Source organism: Rhipicephalus sanguineus, chromosome 4 (genome assembly GCF_013339695.2).
Source record: "Rhipicephalus sanguineus isolate Rsan-2018 chromosome 4, BIME_Rsan_1.4, whole genome shotgun sequence".
Classification (NCBI taxonomy): Eukaryota; Metazoa; Arthropoda; class Arachnida; order Ixodida; family Ixodidae; genus Rhipicephalus; species Rhipicephalus sanguineus.
The window spans coordinates 51864268-51889025 of NC_051179.1; the positions used below are offsets into that span (position 1 = coordinate 51864268).

A 24758-nucleotide genomic window follows, 5' to 3' on the forward strand; every position below is an offset into this window, starting at 1 on the left:
GAGAAGCGCGGCGTCATTTTCGGTCGAATAGCGGCGCTGTGCTCGACTTGTTCAAGTGAAGGACGAAATTCGAGTCGAGGAGCGTTTGTGAATACGGGGGTGAGTCGGCCGCGCAGGCCGCGCAGACGGTTCAGAGCTTTCCGACAGAGCCGCAGCGCGGCTGGCGCGGCGCTGTCGTCGCGCCGCAAACTTGAGCTTGGGTTCCCTTTAGTGCCCATTATTAGGACACTTTTGCCGAAGCCTACTCTTAAAATAGGAATGTCCATATTTTCAGGGAAACAATTTTAGTGTAATAGAATGTTCCGAGTCAATTCTACAATGGCACTTTTACAAATCTAATACACTATCAAGAACACACTCTCGAACTTTTATAGCCACAGTTCTATGTCGGCTTGTTTTTACGGATGGCACTACATTAAAAAGACACACGCCTGCAGTACAGGACAATGCCCCAAATATGCTTTGTATGTTCACCATTCAAAAACCCGGTGCTCTCGAGCAAGAAAAAAAAAAAATGGTTGTATGTTGTTCCAACGAGATATTCATGGGAAAACAAGCTCTATACAGCTTTAGCTTTAGCCATAAAGAGAGCATGACTTTTTCATTAAAAAGCAGACTCTCCAAGGCTTTTAAAAATCCTGAAAAGAAGCCAATCAATTCTGAAAAAATAAATAAAACTGCTAAGCCGTATTTTGTGCACAGTGCACCATTCAGAAAAAGGGACACGTAAGGGTATCACAAAGTGCAAATAAGGAGCTCAGCAGAAAAGGTGCTTGCTGAATCAAGCTATTCACGAATGAGCCTATTTGATCGACAACATTTAATCAGATATTGGAGACACAACAGTCACAGTCATATATCATGGAATAGTTGGGCAAAAACACTTGCCTGTCAGCATACATGCGCAATAAAAATTATGGTGACAGCTACACCAGCTTTATGGCTAATACATACAAACTTAATAATAATAATATCTGGGGTTTTACGTCCCAAAACCACGATATGATTATGAGAGACGCCGTAGTGGAGGGCTCCGGAAATTTCGACCATCTGGTGTTCTTTAACGTGCACCTAAATCTAAGTACACGGGCCTCTACCATTTCGCCTCCATCGAAATGCGACCGCCGCGGCCGGGATCGAACCCGCGACCTTCGGGTCAGCAGCCGAGCACCGTAACCGCTATACCACCGCGGCGGACTTAATACATACAAACTTGTAGGGTGTAACTCGAGTTAAGCTTCTGCACCCGTACAGTCGGTGACACTCGGGTCTTTGTTTTCCGGTATTGACATTGGGTGTATATTACAAGTGAATCTAAATAAAATGCAACAATGTGTGCATTGCTGCTGAGAGAACCAAGGCCAAATAAAGGTTTTGGCACTTAATTCAGTGTCTGAAATTCAGCATTTAAAACAGAGCAATAAGCTTACACCACACAAGCCCAATGGATTGGCTATCAGCGACGGCAAATGCAAAACAGGCCAGGGAACAAGCAAAAGTTGCATGTGACATGCCAATGGCTTGCTTGTGCACTGGTCAATGCAGTGCTATTGCCATGAGCTCTACATGTTTAACACTTTCTAAACCACACACAAGGGACACACACTGCCATTTGCAAGCGGAACGGTTAACTGGCAACAGCAACAATAACAAGCCTTGCTGAACACTTCTCAGTTGTACACTTATAAGTTATCCTTACTTCAGAAACATTCCTTCACTTATAAGATAAACAACAATGGCCTTTGTTGAACACTTCTTAACCTTACGCATATAAGTTATTCTTGTCTTGGAAAGGTGCTTAAGTCCGGCAGTCTTTCATCAAACACGAGGAACAGTGAACAACACTGAACGTGACTTCACACGAAAAGAAGTATGCAGGTGAAGTGGGAAAAAGGGTGCACACCGAGCAAGTTTTCTCCTACAGAAATTGTTTCACTGAACAAAAAAAGACAAGTTTGCAAATACGAGCCTTACGACAAGGATTTGTGCGTCGGAACAGTACACTCAACAAAGTCTACATTAACATCTCCGGTTTCTAAACAAACCCCAACTAAAAGCTTGTGCGATCAATGTAAATAAATGATCAGTGAGGGAATGCGAAGGCACCAACATGGAGATGAAGGAAAACTGTCGATAAATTTGACTAAAGGTTCGACAAATCGACCTTGAGTGGACAATAAATGTCAAAAGCCTTAAGTGGAAGTTGCGTCCGAAAGTGAGCAAAAAGGCGAGGAATTTGTGCACTATAAGGGCAGGTCATGTAGGGACTTCGCACTTTGAGTGCACTTGCTTCGAAAAATCGACTTATCATTTTAAGTATGAAAAAAAAAATGGACAAAATGGTCATCTCTCAGATGACATTCCTGATCCACATACATCATTCCAAAATACAACTCTGCCACATTTTCTGCGTTACAAGCGTAAAAGCAAGTGCTTCTTCGGGCAGGAACTCATGCGAGTACGTCTCGTCTCCAAGTTGCACCTTTTATATGTTGTTATTCGTGCGCAGACTTTAGACATGTCAGTAGAAAACTGCCATGTCACTTTTAATGACCTCTTTGAAAGGGCAGAGTACCCAGCCATTGCAGTAAATAAGTCCGTAATAAGGATGTACTAAGGATGTAATAAGACTGCATATTCACAGTTGACGTGGAAGTGTTTGCCAACGCAGCCCTCATATGTCTTAAGAAGATTTAACTTCCGCACCACGCATCATACCTGCAGTTGACTCGCACAGCATGCACCAGCATAAGTGGTTGCATAGCAAAGCATTTGCAATGCACGCATTAACTTGTCATTTTTTTTATAGCGGGGCATGCGATTTGGTGGACGACAGGACTCGTGACAAGGATGACCCTTCAGTACTTGGGCAAATTGCACTCGTCCTTTTCCTGAATAATCGAGCGTGCGAAAAGTGTAGTAGTGGCACTTATCTTGCCTTCACTTCTTCTTTGGACCTCTTGAGGTGGAAACTGTTGTTAAGCAACCGTGATGAACACCATGCTTCCCAAGGAAGCTGAACCACACATACCACACAATCACATATATCCAGTGTGGTCTCGCCTGACGAGAAGGGTGATCAGCACTTCGTAGCTAAAAGGACTGAAGGCTGGAGAGACTCGCTGCTTCTTGCACCCTTACTAATTAGTAACATTGACTAAGTAAAACCAGGCTTAGTAACAGACAGCGAGCCCCTACCATCGAACGCACACTGAAAGCCCCACTTACAAAACAGCATGCTTGTCTAGGACCACTCCACTGTTTAAGCCATGCAAGCCTGGAGAAATAGTAACGGCCATAGGCAACACACGATAAAAAAGAACACACATGGACACAGTAAAGTATATTGCCATTTTGTACCACACACCAGGATTGAGCACAGCACATTTTTTTCACTCTATTTGTGCGATTCAACACAGCTATTAGAGAAAAAACATCCCCAAATGTCAGAGAAAACGACTTTGCTAGTAATCGTCAGGGGAATCAGATACATCTGCACTCAAACAACAACTACTGACAAAGACAGTCAAACGTGAAGTGAACAGTAATGAATGGTCAAGTGATACCAGAATGACTTCCCAGGCACACACAACACGTTGAAAACAACACGCACTCTTTAAAACAAATGTCCAAGTGGAGATCACACCACAGACCAAGAGTCACGAGGAAAGAAAAAAAAAGAAATAGTAACCTAAAATAATTTGTAAGAGCACTACGCGACATGTTACTGCCCTGCCGGAGACAAAAAAAAAATGCAAGAACACCGTAAAGCACAAACCCTAGGGCTGCCTTGTCCAGGACAGTCTGACTAGGCCGGTTTTAGATTTCTTTTGCCACACATGTGCACAGGCACGGATCTCAGCACGCCAACAGTCACCATCCTAAAACGGTCGGCAGGGGGCGAGTGGCATTTGCGGCAAACGGCAGAGCTCGGATTAACTCAACCCTACTCCACGTGGTCGTGGCTTCTTTTCTTCTGTATCCTGCGGATGATTGTACGGCCGCTGATCTTGTGGAAGATGACAAGCGACGTGGTCGCAATGTTGCCCATGAAGAGGATGAAGAAGATTAATGCCGACACGAAAACCTGCAGTGGCCATGTTGGCAAAGAAGATAAAGAGTAGCAGACATCAGCCGGAATGATGGTAAACAGAGTTTAGCACCCTTTGCTTACCTATACTAAATATGATTATGGAGGAAACTATTGGACAGTGATAAGCAATTGGGTTGCAAAACTATCGTGTCATCACACTATCACGACGAAAGTGCTGATGAGTTTAATTACGTATAATGTTTGCTTACCTGCCACTCTGTACACTCTGGACGAAGGCTGAGATGATACAATGTGTACGCATTGTACAGCTGGAACATCTGCGAACACAGAACGCACACAGTTATCAACCAAATAAACTCGCAATCACTGTCCCAAAGCAACATATGTGCTTTGAGATAATGTGGAGTGAGGGATTAGAAATTATGCAATCGGAAGCTCTTAAAAATGTGCACAAAGCTCCGAGTAAATTATTGTCTCTGTCCCTCCCCCCCCCCCTTTTTTTAATGACTTTCACTCAACATAACAATGCCATTACAAATGAGCTCACAAGCAGGACTTGCTGTACTACACTGAAAATCCCAATGACTGTATTTACAGAATTATAGTAGCCGTGTATAAAGAAATTTGAAAATGATTTTCTTCTTAGTCAGGACATTTCAGAAGGAATAAAGAAAGCAAAAACTGCCTAGTGATACTATAGGTACTCTTCTGCATAAATTTAAAACACGATTTGTTTCCCCAATGACTTGAGAGGGCTCGTGCCACTGATTCTAGCACGAGTCCTATGGGCATCACCATAATGTCCTAGGCTGTTGTAATTACACATGGGCCTTGCTGTAGAAGCTGCAGCACATGCATTTGTACAATTCTATACGTGTGGAACAAGTGGACAGAAGCTGTGTCAAAGATATGTATGGTGTCAATAAACATCGCATATGTATAACCATAATAAACATGAAAATCAACAGTTATACTCACGTAGGCAAAATAGAGGAATGGAAGCAGAAAGGAAAGGCCGCGCCACATCCAAGATCGAAATCCATCTGTAATAAAAACGCGAGAAAATATGCTGAAACCAAATAACCATGCGAAAAGAAGCAAGATGCGTCCTACTCTGCACACTCAGACTGTGTGCTATTCCATAACCTCAAACACAGTGATGGCATTCAACAGCAAAAGCTTATATCGCACTGAACTTCGCACAGCTTTGCACACCATCTTTTTCTTTTGTCCTTTCACTGCAAAGAGATTCGGCATACTCTCACTGAGCACCTGCCAATATTTGTATTCAGCCAGGGCCAGCCTCACACCAGTAGCGCACTGTACGAACTCAAGCAATGACACTCCCAACCCCCTTCATTCTATGCGCCCATATCTACTAATCATACATTACGTTGTTAGTTAGCATGTCAGTAGTGGCCAGTAGTGTCAGCTAAGAACTGCATTTCGAAAACAAACAATGATTCAGCATAATGAGCCATGTCGGGTGCTGTGTTCATACTCATTTGAGTTTATTCAAAGCCCCTTTATGCTCCCTGCATTCAACTTTGTGCAGCATGATGCAACGGCAGTGAGGAAGTTTCAAAGAATTTTCTTACACATTCACAAATATGACCCAAATTAAAGCAGTGAAACAGCACAATGACAATGTGCTGAATGCTGTCAAGCAAAGTCTGCGACCCGGGCGCATCTTCAAAACCTCTCAGTTCAAACAGCTGGACAGCAAAATAAGTGCTGCTGTGTTGAGCCGCATACTGCTCGCATGTTTACTAACAACCTTAGTAAACATGAGTAGTGGCATAGCAAGAGTACAATGTCAGCCAAAAGCCCAGGTAGCCATTCACAGTGAGGCGGCACACAGTGCCACCCCCTATGATGGCTACCTGGGCAATTGCACAGGTTGTCCAGCCCTAGCACAGGCTTGCCCAGCCCTACAGCCAGTCCTGCATTCACCCTATGATTAGTACATTACAGCCATGACAGCCGCTGCACTGCAAAGGTCATAGCAGCCAGTTTCCTAAAATTAACTAGAGGGAACTCTGGCGCTGCGATCGTTCAGCCACCATGGGAATGATGGGTAGTACACAAATTTGCCTAATCTTTGTACTTACGGCTTCGAACGCACTTGTGGCTTTGTTTATTGCTGTGTTTTCGTTTTCTTTCAGACAAAAGAATAGATCGTTGTGAACTTTGTGACCAGATTTGATTTGGGGAACCTAAAAAAAGTTAAACTGGTGAAGTGGAACTGCTGACTTTTGCTGAACTTCGTTTTGCGACAAAGCGGACGCAGGCGACGCGGAGCCAAACGGAGCCAAAAGAACGAAGTTTACACAAATCTGTGTACTACCCATCATTCCCATGCTGGCTGAAGCGCCATGCATTGCAGCTCCCATAGACAATAGCGCCAGAGTTCCCTCTAGTAAGTATTGTAGGAAACTCTATGATAGCAGCTACTGCCATTATTTCAAAACTGCAGTCCATGCCCAGTGTATGTGCAGACAAGAGAGGGTCAATTTCGGCTAGTCAACAGGTTTGTTTGCTTCCAGTTGCTTAGACCGATGGTTTGTTTCATTCAGCTGTTTTAACAACTTTTTTGGTTTAACATGCAAGGTTTTGCCATAAAGTTTCATACAGCTATAGAGAGGAAAAACTGGCACTGCAGCACTGTTGTATGCATGAAAATTCTGGGATGCGCCGGGTTTGGATTGGCATCATTCATGAAGAGCCCCGACGCCTCGAATACGTGTCTGGCTTCAATGCGTTCCTTGTGTCAAAATGATTAATTTCGTACTGAAGCAGCATGGAGTAAGCTAGATTTCTCAGCGTTAGACAGAAACAAGCATTATTTTACTCTGAGAACTCCTGCTTCCATGCACACTTTTATGAAATGCAACAAGTAGCAAGTGGCTGCTCAAGCTGGAAGACAGACAACAAGGTCAGCATTCACTCAGCGACAATTTGTCGTCCATTTCTTTCTTTCGCTGTTTGGTTATGCCACACAGGCGAGCAAACTGTTATTCTAAGGTATAACATGGGTGAATGAGATTTGTTTATGAAGGTTTTGTTTGAGAGAAGCTTTATTTGTGCAGCCATATCCACTTTTTAGCCCAAGCCTCGTGCAATGCCAGCCAACACAAACCTCGCAGACACATATACCGTCATTCCCTTGACGGCACAACACCGCTCAAGAAATTCGCATAGATGGTGGCGCCAGATTTCCATCTAGGTAATATTGTGCAAAACTCAATGGGTTTGGCAGTTGCTGATGTTTCACTCATCCTGACAAATGAAGAGTGAAGACTTTCGCGAATTACCTCTATTGGCTGTACAACTGCTTCATCAATGAAGAGCCTTGCAATCTGATAAAACTGAGTACTCACTGATTGTGATGTCCATGTTGTGGCTTTCACCCAGAGCTCGAAGTCTGTACAGGCATCCTTGTTGGTAGTAGAATTGCCAGAACTGGATAATACCTGCCCCACAAAGAAACACGATTGGGAAGTTGCAACAAAAGAGGGCAGCATCCACTGGACGCAGATGCCAAAGAGCAAGTGATCTACATTTGCATATCAAAGTATCTAAAAGAGGTGTAATGTACATGACAGGCCAAATCATTAACCACTAAAGCCCAACTACCGTGATTAATAACCACACATTACTTTAGGGGCTCCATACTGTTTACAAAGAGCATTAACCAACTATTCCCAAGTGTGGAAAAAAAAAGCCATTCTCACATTCTTCATTATTTCCTTTATGACCAACAGAGTGGTAAGCTAGGCTAGTTGGTATGGATGCATAATAATGAACAGCGCGAAATAAAAACGAGAAACAAAAGGAAAAACGACACGGGACAAGCACTTGTCCCGTCTTGTTCTTCCTTTTGTCTCTCTCGTTTCTATTTTGCACAGTTTTTATGAGCAACATACCATTGCTAGCCTCCCATTGCATACATTTGCATAACATCCATAAATTCTACTGTAACTGTCAATGTCAGTGACCCCAGGCCCAGCTTTACGGACAAGCTTTTGTAGCTAATCAAAATGTGCTTTAAGAATGGTGGTAGAGTTGCAACTTCAGAAGTGTCTCTGCTCTTGAAAAAGTAGCTGTAATAGCTTGACAGTCTCTTAAGGTTCCGGGACTCTACAAGCCAAGGCTACAATATGATCATTAGGCACATCATAGAAGAGGACTCTGGATAATTTTGGACACTTGGGGTTCTTTAATGTGCTTTTAAATCTAAGTACATGGGTGTGCTTGCATTTTGCAAAATGTGTCATTTCAGACAATAAAATGATGCGAGTCTTGTCATTCGCATACAGGGAAGGAAGTAGAGTGAAACATTCAGAGAAAAACCAGTTTTTTAGCTTTCAGCAACCAAACAAAGTGTGGGAAAGCTATAAAGGTATGGTAGGGGCAGCATTTCATTTCTAGTAAGTGCGTTTATGCGAGATGCACTAAAGAAACTTGCATAATATCCATGAGGCGATGCCCGAACTGTAAAACAATTGTAATTTACTTGAATATAGCAAGAGACTACAAGAGCAAAGCCTGAGGTGACAGCGGCAACATATTTTTTCATTTCAATACACGACGCATGCGGGATTAACAATGCTTTAACAAGGAATGTTGCCGGAGCCAATGTTTCGACAGATGGGACTCATCAAAACGCTGGGTCCACCGGCATTCTTTGTTCGAATACTGCTCAGACACCTCAAGTCTCCCGTTTTCTTGTGAGCTCTCATCTTGCTAAGTTACGTAAATGACATTTTAGGAGTGGATATAGGGCCCCTTAAACTGTCACTTTTGGCACACTTGGTGACCCAACAAGACGACAATGCCTAAAAGAGCAAAAACCACAACAATATGCAGTAAAAAAAGGAAATGGAAAGGTCCACTTACTTATGAAGCAGACGTACCATGTGAACTGCCTTCGGAACATTCCATATATAATACCATCAGGCCTGCAAATGAAAGCAAATTTAACTGCTGGTACTAGGAATGATTCACATGAGGTGTACTAAACAGGCTTATTTTAACCAGGCTACCACAAAATGTAAAAAAAGAACAAACAACGAAGAAGCCAAAGACTGGATGACAGTCAAGGTCACTGCAAAACACATCAGGCAGCAAACGCACTTAATGCTAATCACTGATGAAAATAACTTCTATACACATATTGTAATTTAACAGAACTAACCGTCAGATTTTAGAGATTGTTTTTTTAAAGTTCGATGAAAAGCTTGCTAGCCTGAGATTCTATAATCACACCGTGTTAAAAAGAGAAATACCGTGAACACTTATTTATCTCAATTTTTCTACCTGTGCAAGGACAAAGCCATATGCTGGAAACATGTTGAAAACAGCGAAAAGTGATGGTGATTACATGCCAGCATCGGAGAGTTCTAGGATATCCCGGCATCAGTGCTGTTTATATAGTTCCGGCACCCATTTGTGGCACTATTAGTTGATGGCCTTCCGTATCTCACAGGGAGACCGCAGAATTCCGCGTACTCGCACGCCAGCTCGCTTGTGTACAAAATCACTCAAGTGCTCCACCATGGAACCAATGCCACGGCTCCACGCAGTTTTGCCATCCCACTCATCACGATGGTAGCAACACCTGTCAATACCTGCTTCGTCTACCACGTAATACCACACAAAATTAAGCCTATACAGGGTGTTTCAAGAAATGTGTACAACCTTCTAAAAAAATCAGGAAAATGCGATATTTGCTCGGGGCTTTCAGAATTGCTTTTTCTGTAGCGGCAGGAATCTTAAGGTAGTAAAAGACATCATTTAGGACAGTAATTAAGAAAGTTACATTAATTAACTTTTTATTTAGTGGAGTTAGGTGATTGTGTCAAATGGGAAAATTGAAGTTCTTCATGCGAGGAACCCATCCGAGCTTTGAGATTTCGAAAAAGCGTCCTCTAGTAATTGTTGTGGCGTAATGAAATTCAACGAAATGCAACGGCTTTCAACAGCGAAAGCCATCGAATTCGGTTGAATTTCATTACTTCATAATTATTACTAGAGGCTGCTTTTTCGAAATCTCAATGTTGGGATGGGTTTCTGGCACGAAGAACTTCAATTCCCCAATTTGACACAGTCACCTAACTCCACTAATTAAACTGTTAATTTAACTTTCTTAATTAGTCTCAAGTCATGTCTCTAACCATCTTAAGATGCCTAGCGCTACAGAAAAAGTCATTCACTTATTTTGGACGTCTCAGAAGAATATGGCAGTTGCATTCTTCCATGTTTCTGTTTAGGTTTTGCCATTGAATTTGGTTGAATTTCATTACTTCATAATTATTACTAGACGCCACTTTTTCGAAATCTCAAAGTTGGGTTGGGTTTCTGGCATGAAGAACTTCAATTCTCCCATTTGAAACAACCACCTACCTCCACTAATTAAAAAGTTAATTTAACTTTTTTAATTACAGTCCCAAATAATTTCTTTAACCATCTTAAAAGTCCTGCCACTACAGAAAAACCAATTCTAAGGCAGCAATCAAATATCGCATTTACCTGATTTTTTTAGAAGGTTGGACACATTTCTTGAAACACCCTGTATAATATGAAGACTGCAATGTTTAAGTACTACGATGCCGCTAAATAACGGCCAACTACGTACAGTACTTTGAATCCCTCCATTGCACAGTGCCAAGGCTTCTCTGTAGGTGGGCAACATACGTTTTCTTGGGACTATGTCACGATTTGAAATTGTTGGTCCCACTCAAATTGTGAACAGCGTCATTGATCCTGTCACTATAATTCAGTTTTTTTTACACATTTCAGGGTGGTTCTCAGATACATAAAAAAAATAAATTTCATTGCATTTTGGTACAAAAGCTCAATCTGAAAGGAAAATCTGTCGTCCACTTGAAAGTTCATCCTCTCCCAGCAGCCACAGCACCACTGAAGCTAACCCTGAGGCTAGCAGGTCACAGAGCAAGGCCAGATTACTGTACAATACTTGAATTAAGATTGGCTTCTATCTTAAATTGAGCGTTAATACAGGGAATGCCAGAAAACAAAGTACCATGAAATGCCATTGAATATAAGCCAAACACACACACATACACCCACAAAAAAAACGTCTCATTGCAATAAGAACATGCATTTTTACCACAGTTTGTTTGCATTTAGGGATCCGAATTTTTTCCAAGTGGCAATTACCATGTTTGCAATTCTGCTTTTATGTACTTTAGGATCGTCATTGTTGCGGACAGTCCCATTTCCAATTGCATCTTGATCGATCAAATTTTTTCCAGCTCAGTAGTTAAAGTTTTGTAAACCTTACGACACATGGCAGCCGTGAGGCGAATCTAAGAGGCAAGCAGTTTCAACCAAACTGCACACTCGAATCTAGGCCTACCCTGGACATTCATACGAAATTTTTAAAAAAGAAAAAAGTATTGCCCTACATTCAGATAATAGGCGTGATAATGAACTTGAGTGGATGTGAACTTCTGCATCCATTAATGTTCCTCCACCTCGTGGGTTCTTTCTACAAAACTGCTTTGCCAAAAGCTTGAGGTGTTTAAATGTCTAAACAAGAACCTATGAACCGTACCAGACAATAATGATCCCAGCTTGTGCAGTTGTTATGAAGTGGTGTAGCCTCCACCATCCTTTTATTCTGCAATCAGAATACAAAAAAAGAAAGTCAGACAAGCGAAGAAAGAATAAATGCTAAAAAGTTGAACTCTCATTTCCTTCTCAAGAACCTTCTGATCAAGCTAAGTATGTTTCAAGTTGTGCTGTTTGTAAGCAAGAGCGCGTGTGGACACTTACGAATCCATTAAACTTACTTTGAACCGTTGACTGCCAGAATGCTTTCTCGTATTGTGAGTGTACAGTAGTACCAGACCAGAAGGAAGTGCAGGATGGCATCACAAGCCCTGAAAGCATTGAGAATCGTCGGGTCATCTTTAATTATTGCACTGATCAACAACCCATCATCCATTTATGGGGGTACGCAAAATCCATCCTTGAAAAAGAAAAAAAAAAGCTTTTTTGGAGGCACACCATCCAGTGACAGCGGCCCCTTCAGATTTTTGGTATGCTTCACCGCATAGCGCTTTTGCATTGCGGCGAAGCTGAGTTAGGTTTCCCCTTATCCACGAGATGGCTGTAAGGCTTTCATTGTGGTTTTCTACGACATATGCACGCGACCACGCTTTTTCTAGGCTTGCATATTTGAAAAGCAAGCATGGCTAGAAACAGGTGGAATGTGGCTGCAGACTGCACAACTTACTGACAAGCTGTTGAGATCGAATTGTCGTGGCACTCCAGTTCGATCATTCTTTGCTAGGGAGAAATAAAAGGCACCTATTTGACGCTGCATGTTCTGTTAATTTCCGGCTCCCCCCCCCCTCCCCCCTTTCTCTCACCGCTAGGGGTCCCTAACCACCTGCACTTGTCCACAAAGGGCCCTCGACACATCCATGGCTGAGAACTACTGCTCTAGATTCACCTCCACTGAATGCGGCCACTGTGGCTGGGATTCGATCCCGCGACCTTAGGACAGCAGTCAAGCACCGTAACCACTGCGCGGGCACATCTCGCCATCCCGCAGCAGCTGCAATAACTATGCAGCTCATGATGCTCAAATCAGCCAATGGCCGTGGACTCTGGGTTTATGGTGTGGTCATTTGGATTTATGGCATCATTTGTCGAGAGAAGAAGGGGTGATTACTAGCTGGCTGTGAGAATACATTGTAAATTCCAGGACACATGCTGCGCTATAATGCTTGGCTCACGTTCTCAGAAACCTCTACTACCGATCGAGGGCGTTTCCTGACCATGCTGAACAAGTGTTGCAGGGCCCCTTTAAAAAATCTCATTTAAAACATAGTTCTGTTCATTGCACAAAGAACAATGCAAGGCACACACGTGCACGCACACATGTACTTTATTCCACAAATGTGTGTCTTGTATTGTCGATTGTGTGAAAGTAGAGCACAGAGAACTGAATGGTGCCATACCACCGTGCCCGAACTGAAGCCTCATTTAAACATCAAACTTGGGAATTCTGAGTGCCAAAACCACAATACGATTATGAGGCACGCTGCAGTGGGGGACTCCAGAACAATTCTGACCATCTCAACTTCATTACAATGCACCTAAATGAAAGTACACAAGTTTTTTTGCATTTAAACCCCGTTAGAATGTGGTCGTCATGGACAGGAATGAATGTGGTGTCCTCTAACGCTGTACCATGGCAGCACCGCTAGTTTTAGGCTACCACGGCAGGTAGTAGGCTACTTGGTAATGATGACTCGCTGATGTGTGAGTGACGCAACTTTCACAGAACTTTGTGGCTTAAATTTCTCAGTCAGCACATGTCCTTGTTCAAGCAATCAAGTAAACAACAAGAATGAGAGTGTTACCAACCTGTAGTTCATTAATATGCACAGGATCGACACAACCAGAATGAGCATGGTGACCTTCAGCTTGAACCTCTCGTATTCGTCCTTGTACCGATACCTAAAGCAAAAGCAAACAAACAGCAATCATCACATGAAAGAAGAATTTGTGAACGAGTACAGCCCACTATGCCATTCCCTGTATGAACTAGCTTACTTTTCTGCATCCCTGAGGAAAAGGTTGACGCTTCCAAGCACAATCTGCAAGTAAATACTGCAAAAAGAGGAAAAGAATGGTAAGAGCAATCACAGAAAGGACTAAGAAAGGACTCCAACGGATAAATTTTTAGTCTCTTCCTTCTTTTCACCAACTGTCCAGCAAGCCTTTGTTTAGAGCAGTACTGCTCCTGCTGGCGATAGAAAACACACCTCGTTATTCGCTGCCGCCATTTCGTGTTTCAATTTGACAAGCGCACAAAGCCTGTTGCGATATCACTTGAATGCCTAGAAAATGTAGCTGAATAGTACTCATAATGTGGGCTTGCTAATGCTCTTGCAACAGCGTCATTGTGAAGCTGTTTGAATCAACAGCTTCGAGTGCTGTCAACGTAATGAGGACAGTGGAGAACTAGTAAGCAAATTCCTCAAAATAATTTGGCATGATTGTTCTGTGTGCTCTAGCAATATTATTACTACCGTAAGCTTCAGCCACTAAAGTACAAAAGGCACGAAAGTACCTAAATGACATGGATATATAAAGTAAGCATTGGCCCAGCTAGCTTTATGTATACCACAGGAAATGTGGTCAACTTCAGCAGCACCTTAGTTCCCCGTACAAAGTATAGTTAGAGTTAGCTTCAGCAAACTACTCCAAAGATGTTTAAATATCGGGGCAGATTAGCCAGTACTCTTATACTACCCAAATACTATCCCAGAAAACATTTTTCTCAAACGAAACAAAGCGCAATGTATCAAAAGCTGACGAGCACATAAAGCAGCGTACGGTCTTTGCCCCAAACATAATTGACGTTGTGGTAAACTAGGCACGCACAGCAGGATGCAATCAGCCTCGATTGCAACAAACCCATTTAATTAAAGGGGCCCTGCAACGCTTTTTCAGCATGGTCAGAAATCGCTACCGATCAGTAGATGAGGCTCCTGAGAACACGCGAGCCTAACATTATAGCACAGCATGCGGTTTGGAATTTGCAATGAATTTCTAAAGTCAGCTAGAAATCGTTCCCTCTTCTTTCTACAAATGACACCATATACCCAAATGCATGGCCATTGGCCGATTTGAGCACCATGGGCTGCATAGTTTCCGAGGTCGCTACGGGAGGCCACCACATGGCCATGCTCGCGATCACACTGTAGGTAAGCCGCGCGTTCGAAGAAAAAAAGAGTGTGCAAGGTCATGACGTGAGCGTGACGCAACTTCTTTCCCCCGTGCCATCCCTCCCTGCTTAGCTTCCAGCGCGCTCGTCGGGACGAGAGAAAGCAATTACAGCATGCGACAAATCTCTAACTCTGCTTTTACTTAACGGATTCTAAATATTTCTGCGGCGGTGGATTCACGAGGCAATAAACTCCTTTAATGAAGCCATACGATGGTTACTTGGAAAAGTGTTGCAGGGCCCCTTAAGCAGTGGAGAGGAGAAATATTCCATACCCTGCCCACTTACCACATAAATAGATGCTGGTTAAATAATCACCTTTAGCAAGAAGGTCATAACAGCGACATAAAATGGCATGTTCAGGTGAAATGCATGAAAACAACATTAAGGTTAAGGCAACACAAGATGAAGGCACAAGGTCTTGTGCTCCGTTAACGTCGGACCCTTTCTTGCACCGTATGCTACAGTATGCCTTCATACCAAGTCCCGGATGAAATGACGCAGTAATACCTCATTCCAAATCGGATTCCATGCGACCTCCGTATTTTCTAATACTTACATTTTTGACAAAACTGTGAACATATCCACTGTTTTGAGCACTCTCAATCAGCTAAAAAAGAACTTCTTTCAACGTGCAAAATGGCATCTTGTTTCCTTTGTTTAGAAAAAGACGTGCACAGCCTCATCGCAAAGTATGCAAGGTGTGAGCAAGTCAAATCACTACCTACCTCTCGAAGTCATTCTGACTGAAAGATACGAAGAGACAATGCGCAACATTTATACGAGATCTCTTTGAGACTAGTGCGAGGGTGCAAAATTACCCGTTGGAACGTGGTAGGTCCTGCCCCATGTCGTCCAGGTGCATCCGCTTGGCGTCCAGCTTTTGCAGCAGCTCTGCTTTCTGAGCTTTCTCATTGTCACTGGCTGGCTGGATCTTGTTCAACGACTCGAGGATCTGCGACGACCGGTACCGGTGATGCCGAAGGGCTTTGAGGCACTCGTCCTGGGACCGCTGCAGCTCTCCAGTCAGTACCGTGTACTGACGGTACGACTTCTGCAAAGAATGAAGGAAGGGAATTTTGAGGGCTCGTTTCTTTGTTTGACTTGACCTTAATGAGAACCAGCAGATAATGAAGCCAAGGAAAGTATAGGGGACGTTAATTACACTGTTTTAAGTGTATTGTAGTAATTCTGATATAGATGTGAAGAAAGTAAAGTGGACGAAAAGACAACTTGCTGCAAGCAGGAACCGAACCTGCAACCTTCGGATTACGCCCCCCCGATGCTCTTACCAATTCAGCTATGGCAGCAGTTGTCCCCTCATCCACCTATCGGGTATTTATGTGCATGCAAACCTGGAAGTGTTAGTCAGCGCCGCTCGGGCATCGGGCAGAGCTTCGGGCGCGTAATCCGATGGTTGCAGGGTCTGTCTCTGGTGACTGCAAGTTGTCTTTTTGTCCACTTTACTTTCTTCACATCTATATCACAATTACTACAATACAATTAAAACAGTGCAATTAACGTCCCCTATATATTCCTCGGCTTCACTATCTGCTTGTTTTCATTAAGACTTCTGCAAAGGTTACGAAATATGTAAACACGGATGCCATGGGTAACCATGATAAAAAGAGGCAGAAGATGAAGAATGAGCTTCTAGGCTTACTGCAAGTTCACTGCATTGCAGGCATTAAACTAGTACAAAATGAAAGTGAAATCACTGGGACTACAAGCCTGTGGCTAAGGGGAATCTCTTCTTCGCCTTGCAGTGGTCTTTTGTCCAAAGCGGCACAATCTGCCACGTGACATTACAATGAAGGTTTAGATGAACACCAAAGAGAAACTAAATATGTTCAGCCTCATGAAGTTCTCTTTCAAAACTGCCTTTTCTAATTTAGAAGCAAGAAGTTGCTTATATTACAAAAAAAGGCATCACGGTGGAAGTTTATTTTTTTTTAATTTCGCTTCAGTATCCCTAGGCCAAATGTAATGTTTTCCTTTCTTGAGGTTTCTTTTCATGTAGGGCTGTCTGTTGCTGTTTAGTGAATATTATTTGAAATTTGCCGATATCTCTCTGTGGACTTCAAGAAGACAAGTCTGCTTGTCTAAATGTCAGCTCCAGCACGCCCCCGTTTACAAATTTTTCATCACAAGCTTCTATCTCCCTGACTCCAGCCTTCTTATGGCTGGTTTAAGAGGTTTGACACCCCAAAGTGACTCAACAAATCATAATATCAAGAGCGCCTTTTTTGTAGTACTGAAAGCGGGAAACCTACTAACAACGCTCAAAAAAAATTTCTTTCCTTGCTGTCCCTTTAACACACCTGGTTGCCCTTGAGGAACAAGCCCCACAGTTACTAGGCCCCATGAAGACAAATGCGATCGACACGCATACTACGCCAGCATAAAAGTTCTTCAAAGCAGCTGTTGCTTTCTTTCCCACAGTGTACGGGCCCATGATCTTTTATCCTTTGTGCTCGAGTAGGTGGGCATAGAATACAATGAAATAAACAGCTGCCTGATCTGAGAGCAGGGTTCAAGTGGGGTTGCAGGTGCCATACGATGGGGGACACTGTAGTACATCAATAGACATTCTTTTAGTTCTCCAAATGTTCTGCTTTAATAAGTACTACAAAGTTGCCAGACTGCTTCAGCTGCATCAAATTGTGCTTCGAAATGAAATGGCAAATTCCGTGACAATTGCCTTAAATGATGTGATATTGCATGCAAGGAAGGACAGCTGGTTTTGAAATTACGCAATCACTTTAGAAGTTTTTCTTTTCTTTTTTTCTTTCATGCGATGGACATGTCAAACAGTATCACGTGTAATTACAGTATCCAATAGCAGGTTCAAAAGTTGGCATTTACCGACCTATCAAATAAGGCAACATATACTCAGCACCACGCAAAAAAGGTGCATGACTTACTTTAGGAGATAGGCTTAAAATGCACGCAGCACTAGTCACTGCACCAGAATCTGCCCAGACATTCTTCGGAAGTGCATAGATATAGAAGCAACAGTAAAAACAAGATGACAGGAATAAAATTGTGAAGCTATTGTGCACCTGGTCATACTCAGTGCAGAGGCATCTCGGAGAGATGTGAAATAGGAGATACGATGAAAGGTCACCCTTTCCTTCTCTTTTTTTTTCTCCCAGCCTCTCTGAGCTCTTCTAAGCTTTCCCAAAAATGAGTAATACCTCAGAATGCATCGAGCAACGCAGTTCAACTGCTCCAATACAAGAATAATAGGTGCTCGTGTAATTAACTTCAATGAATATGACAGGGCAGCTAAACGTCAAGGTCAACTGCCAACAAATGGCAACAACGTCAACATCATGACAGAAATTGAGCGAATGTACAAATGAGCAAAGCCTAATCATTTAATAATAATAATAATAATTGCTGGGGTTTATCCCAAATCTACAATGTGATTATAAGAGACGGCGAAGTGGAGGGCTCCGGAAATTTTGACTTGACCACCTGGGGTCCTTTAACGTGCACCTAAATCTAAGTACATGGGCCTCTAATCTAAGTACATGGGCCTCCATCGAAAATGCAGCCACCGCGGCCGGGATTCGATCCCGCGACCTGTGGATCAGCAGTCGCGGACCTTAACCACTTGACTACCGTGGCGGGTAAGCCTAATCATTTCACATGCATCAACGGCACTTAATAAAAAGCAAAGAAAAAATTCTGAGTCGATAATTCTGAGTTTACTTTAAGAAGTAACCGCTAACTAAATTATGGATGCATCATACATCGAATTACCTTGTTTCTTTTTTAGATTACAGTCCACAAATTGCCCATACTTAATTGTAATAACAGATCCAAAAATAGGTGGTATTTAGATTCGGGGACAAGCCTTGCTGACTGTCAACATTCAAGATTATTATTTCACTAAAATATAAGTTCTCCTAAGAAACAAGGGCAGTAAGCTGGTGCCAGACTCGCATAACAGAGGCTCACAAAGAGGCTCCAAAACTTAAAGCCAACATGCCACAAACAACATAACACTGGACAAATGAATAATCACAGGAGAAGCAGATCACTTTACGCAGGACAAAACGAAGCATCACAATAGGCTAAAAACCACTAAATAGGCACTCTGATATATGCTGTACTCCGATTTCAAGTGTATCAACTGTGACAATAAATAACCTGCTTGTAAACTTGCTTCTTACACAATGTGCGATGAGCTGCCACAACACATTTGTTTTTCAAGCAAAAACTAATTATTTTCAGTGCCATAGCTGTTACGCTTTTCATTACTAGGGACAATATAAGCTCTACAATATGAAGGATTTTTTTGCTCTTTGTTTCTGTTATGCAAGATTTTATGCTGTTACGCTAGAAGTTGTTTGTGTATCATTTAAGATACGCTGAGTAGTAGGGGATTGGTCGGAAGTTGCATTCTGCCCCCCACCAAAATGCAGCTGCCATGGCCAGGATTGCACCCACGATCTCGAGCTCAGCGGCATAGCCCTTTAACTACTGGGCTATTATACTTGGTCGAGAACATCATCTCTCTTGACCGGAAATGCGCTGTACTTTCCGCAGTGCTGGGTTGGGGAGTTCACAGATGACTACGTGAAAGTCCAGCATGTTCTCTTATTAGAAAGGTCAACAAGGACAACCAAATATTTACATGCCTCAAATATGGAACTAAACATTGAAGAATTCTATATGGTATATGAAAACAGACATCAGTACAGTTGCAACTGAAGGAGATGACCAGCAGTGAACATGAGCATGTTATATGAGTGACACCATCAAAAGAACATAAAAGCTTTGTGTTAACCAAGAGGAGACACATGTATAGGAATGCCTCCAACTGCCAGTTCTATTATATTCAAGCTTCCTGAAGTTGCTGAAGCACTCTATAGTGGCTTATGTCAGTGAGTGAATGTTTGCGTGTGTGTGTGTATGAAGTCATGAAATCACGGCTCTAGCAGACACTCGCTGATAACAGCACAATGGTCTATTGCACAATGACACGAGATAGTAAGTTAAACACACTCTTCACTCGTACACTGTACCTATTAATAACAGTCGCAAGTCAACCACGCCTAGGAGGAAGACTGAGACACTCTATATATCTCGCTCGTCTGGTACTGAAGGCCCTTCAGGGCACGATAAACACATACACGGCAGTGCACTGCTGTATTCAATGTCGCACCATCAATGCTACTAGATCTAGACAGCTCTTATCTGCCCACAACGGACACGCTGCACTTGTCACCAGTCTGAAGAGGCCCCCCTATCTGCAGACAGCAGGCACAAGCGTGGCTCCCAGATAACGAACGCAGATAGAATATTTTTCCAGTCCCTTGACACGCACACATTACATGGCTGCTGTTACAGAGACAAAATGTAAAGGCCACACATTTCACTTTTTTGTCTATTTTCGCCCCATGAGCGAACACACTTGAACTATGTCCTCCAGGTGTTTTCTTTTTTTTTTTTTTTGGGGGGGGGGGAGGCAGCCTCTGTAATTCAAAAGAATGGACTAAGCAGCTAGCCGACTGCGGGTGCATCATTATGATGCATTATGATGCAAGCTCCTGTTTTGCCACACACATTCACGGGCCAGAAACCTACGTCAGCTCACGAAAACAATTGTAGATAACGTTTAATGTTCAGGGGAAGATGGAGGCATGAAGAGATTAAAAATTCTTGAACGCGAGGTGTCACTGGAGATGACGTTTCAACAAGCTGTCTTGTCTTCTCTTAGACAGTTGCTGCTTTGAAGAAGACAAGACCGCTTGTCAAAACATTGGCTCCAGCGAGACCCTGTGTTCAAGAATTTTCCGTCTCTCCGAGAAAAATTGCAGAAGCTTTAGAGATTCATATTAAGAGCAGTAGTGCGTCGAAGTTGCTTTAGATGCCAGATAAGCTTGAGAGTGGGTTTGTTTGTGTGCTCTTCCTTCGTTCTTGTTAGGCAATGATATATATATTTCAAATTATGCGCAATAAAACCCCGTTATCTAGCTCCACATCCTGTCATTTCTGTCGACTTCTGTGTTTTCCTGCTGCAGTGTGCATGATACCATATTATAATGTATTCCTTAACCACACTTACCACACTACACATAAAGTGCAGTCAACAAGAGTGCAATCCAAGGTCTGGGACACATTTTAAAAAGCGCCATCTTTGCTGTACGCCCATGCATCGCTAAATCTCGCTTGAGCAGCCAACCACGGCTCAAGAGGAAATCCCCAGTCCTTCCAGTCGAACCGAGCCCATTTAAAGAAAAAAAGCGGAGAAGCACTTTTCTTTCTATGTCGAAAATTCGCCGGAATACACATTAATGGCACCGCTTTTTTTCTTCCCTAGTCTTTCATCTCGTTCCCGACGCCAGATTCCCTCCATCGAACGTTTCTGCTAGTTCTTCCTGTTCGAACTACGAACACGTTGAATCACGATGGCCACGCTGGAAGCACTGAATCAGCAGCTTACGAAGCAAACCTGGGGCGGAAAAAAAAAAAGACCCGTGGGAAAAAAACGTGCACGCGCCAGGTAAGCGTACACGACGATTGCGTACATTTATTTGGCTTTTTGACGACGCCACTTGATCGCCAAGGGGCCAGGAAAACACGCATAGTATTGGCTGACGCGGCGATCGACCTTGGCGGTGAATCGACGGCGCGTCTCCTTCGGCTGAGACGGCCAACTCGCGAGAACAACTGTTTACGGTATGTTTTGTTTCTCACGCAGGGATTAAGCAGACGTGAAAGAACACGGCCGAGGAAGAGGGGGGGGGGGGGAGAGTAGGCAAGGACAGTAGACATCTTTTTCTTTTGGCACGCTAGCGGCCAACGCTCGCACTGGCAGCGTGATGTAACGTCAGCGGTCGGTCGCGTATTGTGATGTCACGGTCAAGAATGCAAGCAACGATTTACTTTTTTTTTCGCATGGATGGGTCACCCCCAGGCCTACGTTCTTCGTATTCCGCATGTGACTGTTTGACAGAGAAATGTCCATACACCGCAAGAAAGCGGAATTACGCTACACTTCAACCCAGACAAGTGAACACGCGAACTTCGCGGCAGGCCCACCCAGCCAAAGGCGTAGGATTAACGACCGAGCAGAGTAAAGGCTGTTTCACATGCCGCGATTGCAGCGAAGGAAATCGCTCGGTTCGCTCTATTCGCTCTGTTCGCAACCGCCGCTAATGGCGGTTTCGTTTCACATGGACCGCGAATGGTCTGCGATTTTCGCTCTGCGACTGGCGCGGCGCGCAAAGTTGCTTGCTGCCGTTAATCGTGGCAGACACGGCATAATTTTCGAATGTAATGTGACAATCTGTGCGTTATGATATTCTTAAATTTTTATCACCGGTAGCGAAGAGCTCGCGTGTTTCGCCATTTAAAAACACTTTCCAATCTAAATTCACTTGAGAATACGCAACAACGGCCATAACCAACGCAAACTCGTTAGCGCAATTTCGACGGCGCGGCCGCGGGTCGGCACAATTTCGACGGGTCTCGACGGAAAAATCGCTCCGCCGCTGCGAACAGAGCGAAAAATTTCCAACATGTTGGTCGCTCGCCGCTGACCGCTGCGGCGAGAGCGATCGGCCGTTTTTTTCGCTGCGAGCGAATTCGCAGCCTGAAAATCGCTCTGTTTTGTGTCATGTGAAACGGGCTTAACCAACCACTACAGCAACGAAACTACGAGGCGCTGTTGGGGCGATCTCGTAAACCACGGTGGAAAGAAGAGTAGTGAAATACTAGCTGCACTGCCAGCGCATAGTAGCCCAGCATGACACTATGACAAAGGACACGCTGTCAAAAGAAAAGCCAGATCTAGGAGGTCACGCCAGTGCAGAACAGCGTAGACGGCAACAAGCAGCTTTCGCCAAGCGGTTCGCCAGCGCGCTCAAATCACGACAAGTGAGGTGTCCCGTAGAGAACTCACCTCTAAGTCGCAGTATTCCTTCTCGAGCTGATCCCATTCTTCAATGCAGGAGGTTAGCGGCAGCGAATCGCTCATCTCAGCGGCTGCGTGGAATGAGCGACGAACGCGAGCAGTGCAGCCAGCGCTCGCCGAAGCTCAGAGCACGTTGGCGAAAGAAGAATCGGCCCGACGAAGACACACAGAGGACAACGTCGCGATAACCACTCTGACGCTACTTCGGCCGCTTCGGCTTCTCTTTTCGATCACACCCTCTCACAAAACACACGCCCCTGCTTCGTTCGCTTCCACTCGCCTCTTTCGCTGGCCTTGCGTCTTGCGTCGCCTGTGGAAGCGGGCAGGCTTGCGATTTCATTACACTCGCAACTTGGCTCTTGACACTTGGATTGGATTGCGCCACGTTCTCCGACTGCGACGTCAGCCGTGACGTAGTATAGGAGCGGGAAATTCAAGGCGGCTGTTTCGCGCGTCGCTTAGGTTTTCCCGTAACACGCGGCGTTGTGCTAAGTGGGCCGTCTTAACTGCGAAATCTATGCAGTACTCAATACTTTTCGCGTGCCCGTTTGCTTGCAAAATATGTTATTGTGGTGGAGGCAATGGCCACGCAAAAGCAACGGGGATCGTTTGAAGTTCACTTGTTCAATACTGCACGCTTTTTATTCGTTTTTATTGCAGAACGGGCTTGGATAACATCGGTAAGTGTAGTTTTTCCCACGACGTTACGGACGCAGCTTCTCACGGTTCAAGTGGCCATATGCGGTAACCGCAATGACGTCAGTACGTACATTGTTTTGATGTTTTACTGTGGCCGTATCTTTCGTCCGATTATCGTTATTATCAATTTCTCGCTTGGCTCGAAAATGCACATAGGCACACTAGATGCGCATGATGTGCCGACGGGCTGCCCCATACTTTGACTTAATAGGGTAGGGGGTGCTGCGTCATTCAGAAGCGTGAAATAAAATGGATGATGTGGCGTAGCACAGTAAATATGTCGAAAACTGATCATCTTTGTAGTTTTTGTTCTCTACAACGTATACAGTGAAGCCTCGGTGATACGATCACAGCTCATACGAATTTCTGGGTGATGCGAATTTTTAGTTGGTCCCGGCCAAGGCCCATTGACCTCAATGTAATGGGTACGGTTGTTGCGAACCGATTTTCACCCAGTGACATTTGATACGAACGTCCGCTACCACCCAGGTTCGAAGAGGCGCTGTCCGCACTGTCGTGAAAGACGCGCCAAGCACGTGCGAGCGCGAGAACGCAAGCGTGGGCATGCGCGCCACGCCGTCGAATCGTCAGAATCACGGTGTAAGAAAAACACTTTTCTTACGGTCAGAATAAACCTTCAGAGACGCGTCACGGCCTCCGAGTGTCGCGGGTCACAACGCACCTGGCTCATTAATTAAATGCGCGCGTACGGGCCGTATATTTACGAGTGCTGGAGTGCTGGTATGATTGCCGACATCTAAAAACTTAACTGACGATCATTCAGGGATCTTCCTGACGTTGCCGCAGCCCTGACAAACAATAAATGAAAATGTATGCCAGCTTTCTTTTGTCGCATGCTAATTTTCCATGCTTTCTGGTGATACGAATTTCGGATGATACGAATATTTTTGGTGGTCCCGTGAGATTCGTATCACCGAGGTTTCGCTGTATATTCTCCAACTAAACGCACCGGCTCCTTAAAACGATGCGGCCACATCTATAGTGCCCCATTTAATCCGGGACCATGGAGTGGTGCTATTCTGAACGTTGTCAAATTCCGCCATGTTGTCGAATTCCGCCATTGGTCAACTCTGATTGGCGCGGAGGGTTACTACAGCCTCTCCGATTGGCTTAAAATGCCACTATTACGAAATCTGACAAGATGGCGCAATTTGACAGAGTCCAGGATAGCACCCCTGCTCTACAACTTCGTCTTTTCCTGCATAGCAATGGTTATCACATTTGTCAATGTCACGAAACTGACAATCGATAATTCAGTTAGATAAGAGGACTTCCGCAATGGTTTC

General features: G+C 44.0%; 1 protein-coding gene across 2 annotated transcripts; it reads right to left on the minus strand.

The window, feature by feature from the left end:
* Positions 1-797: 797 nt before the first annotated feature.
* On the minus strand, positions 798-23061 carry LOC119389986 (transmembrane protein 120B-A). 2 transcript variants are annotated; one of them, XM_037657476.2, is made up of 12 exons: positions 22741-23059; positions 15644-15876; positions 13646-13702; positions 13457-13549; positions 11872-11961; positions 11634-11699; positions 8954-9015; positions 7435-7527; positions 5033-5097; positions 4303-4371; positions 1199-4087; positions 798-943 (listed from the first exon to the last, which is right to left on the minus strand). In XM_037657476.2, the coding sequence occupies exons 1-11, from the start codon at positions 22813-22815 to the stop codon at positions 3947-3949; spliced, it is 1044 nt and encodes a 347-aa protein (XP_037513404.1). In that variant the 5' UTR covers positions 22816-23059; the 3' UTR covers positions 798-943; positions 1199-3946. The 2 variants fall into 2 exon arrangements, with proteins under 2 accessions (XP_037513404.1, XP_037513405.1); XM_037657477.2 differs by lacking the exon at positions 4303-4371 and having other exon boundaries at positions 22741-23061.
* Positions 23062-24758: the final 1697 nt, after the last annotated feature.

Coding starts and splice junctions, on each gene's coding strand:
- LOC119389986 (XM_037657476.2), bottom strand. CDS start 22,815: ATGAGCGATTCGCTGCCGCTAACCTCCTGCATTGAAGAATGGGATCAG. Junction 13,703..15,643: donor GACCTACCACGTTCCAACGG/GTAATTTTGCAC, acceptor CTCTTTTTGCAG/TATTTACTTGCAGATTGTGC. Junction 13,550..13,645: donor TTCCTCAGGGATGCAGAAAA/GTAAGCTAGTTC, acceptor CTTTTGCTTTAG/GTATCGGTACAAGGACGAAT.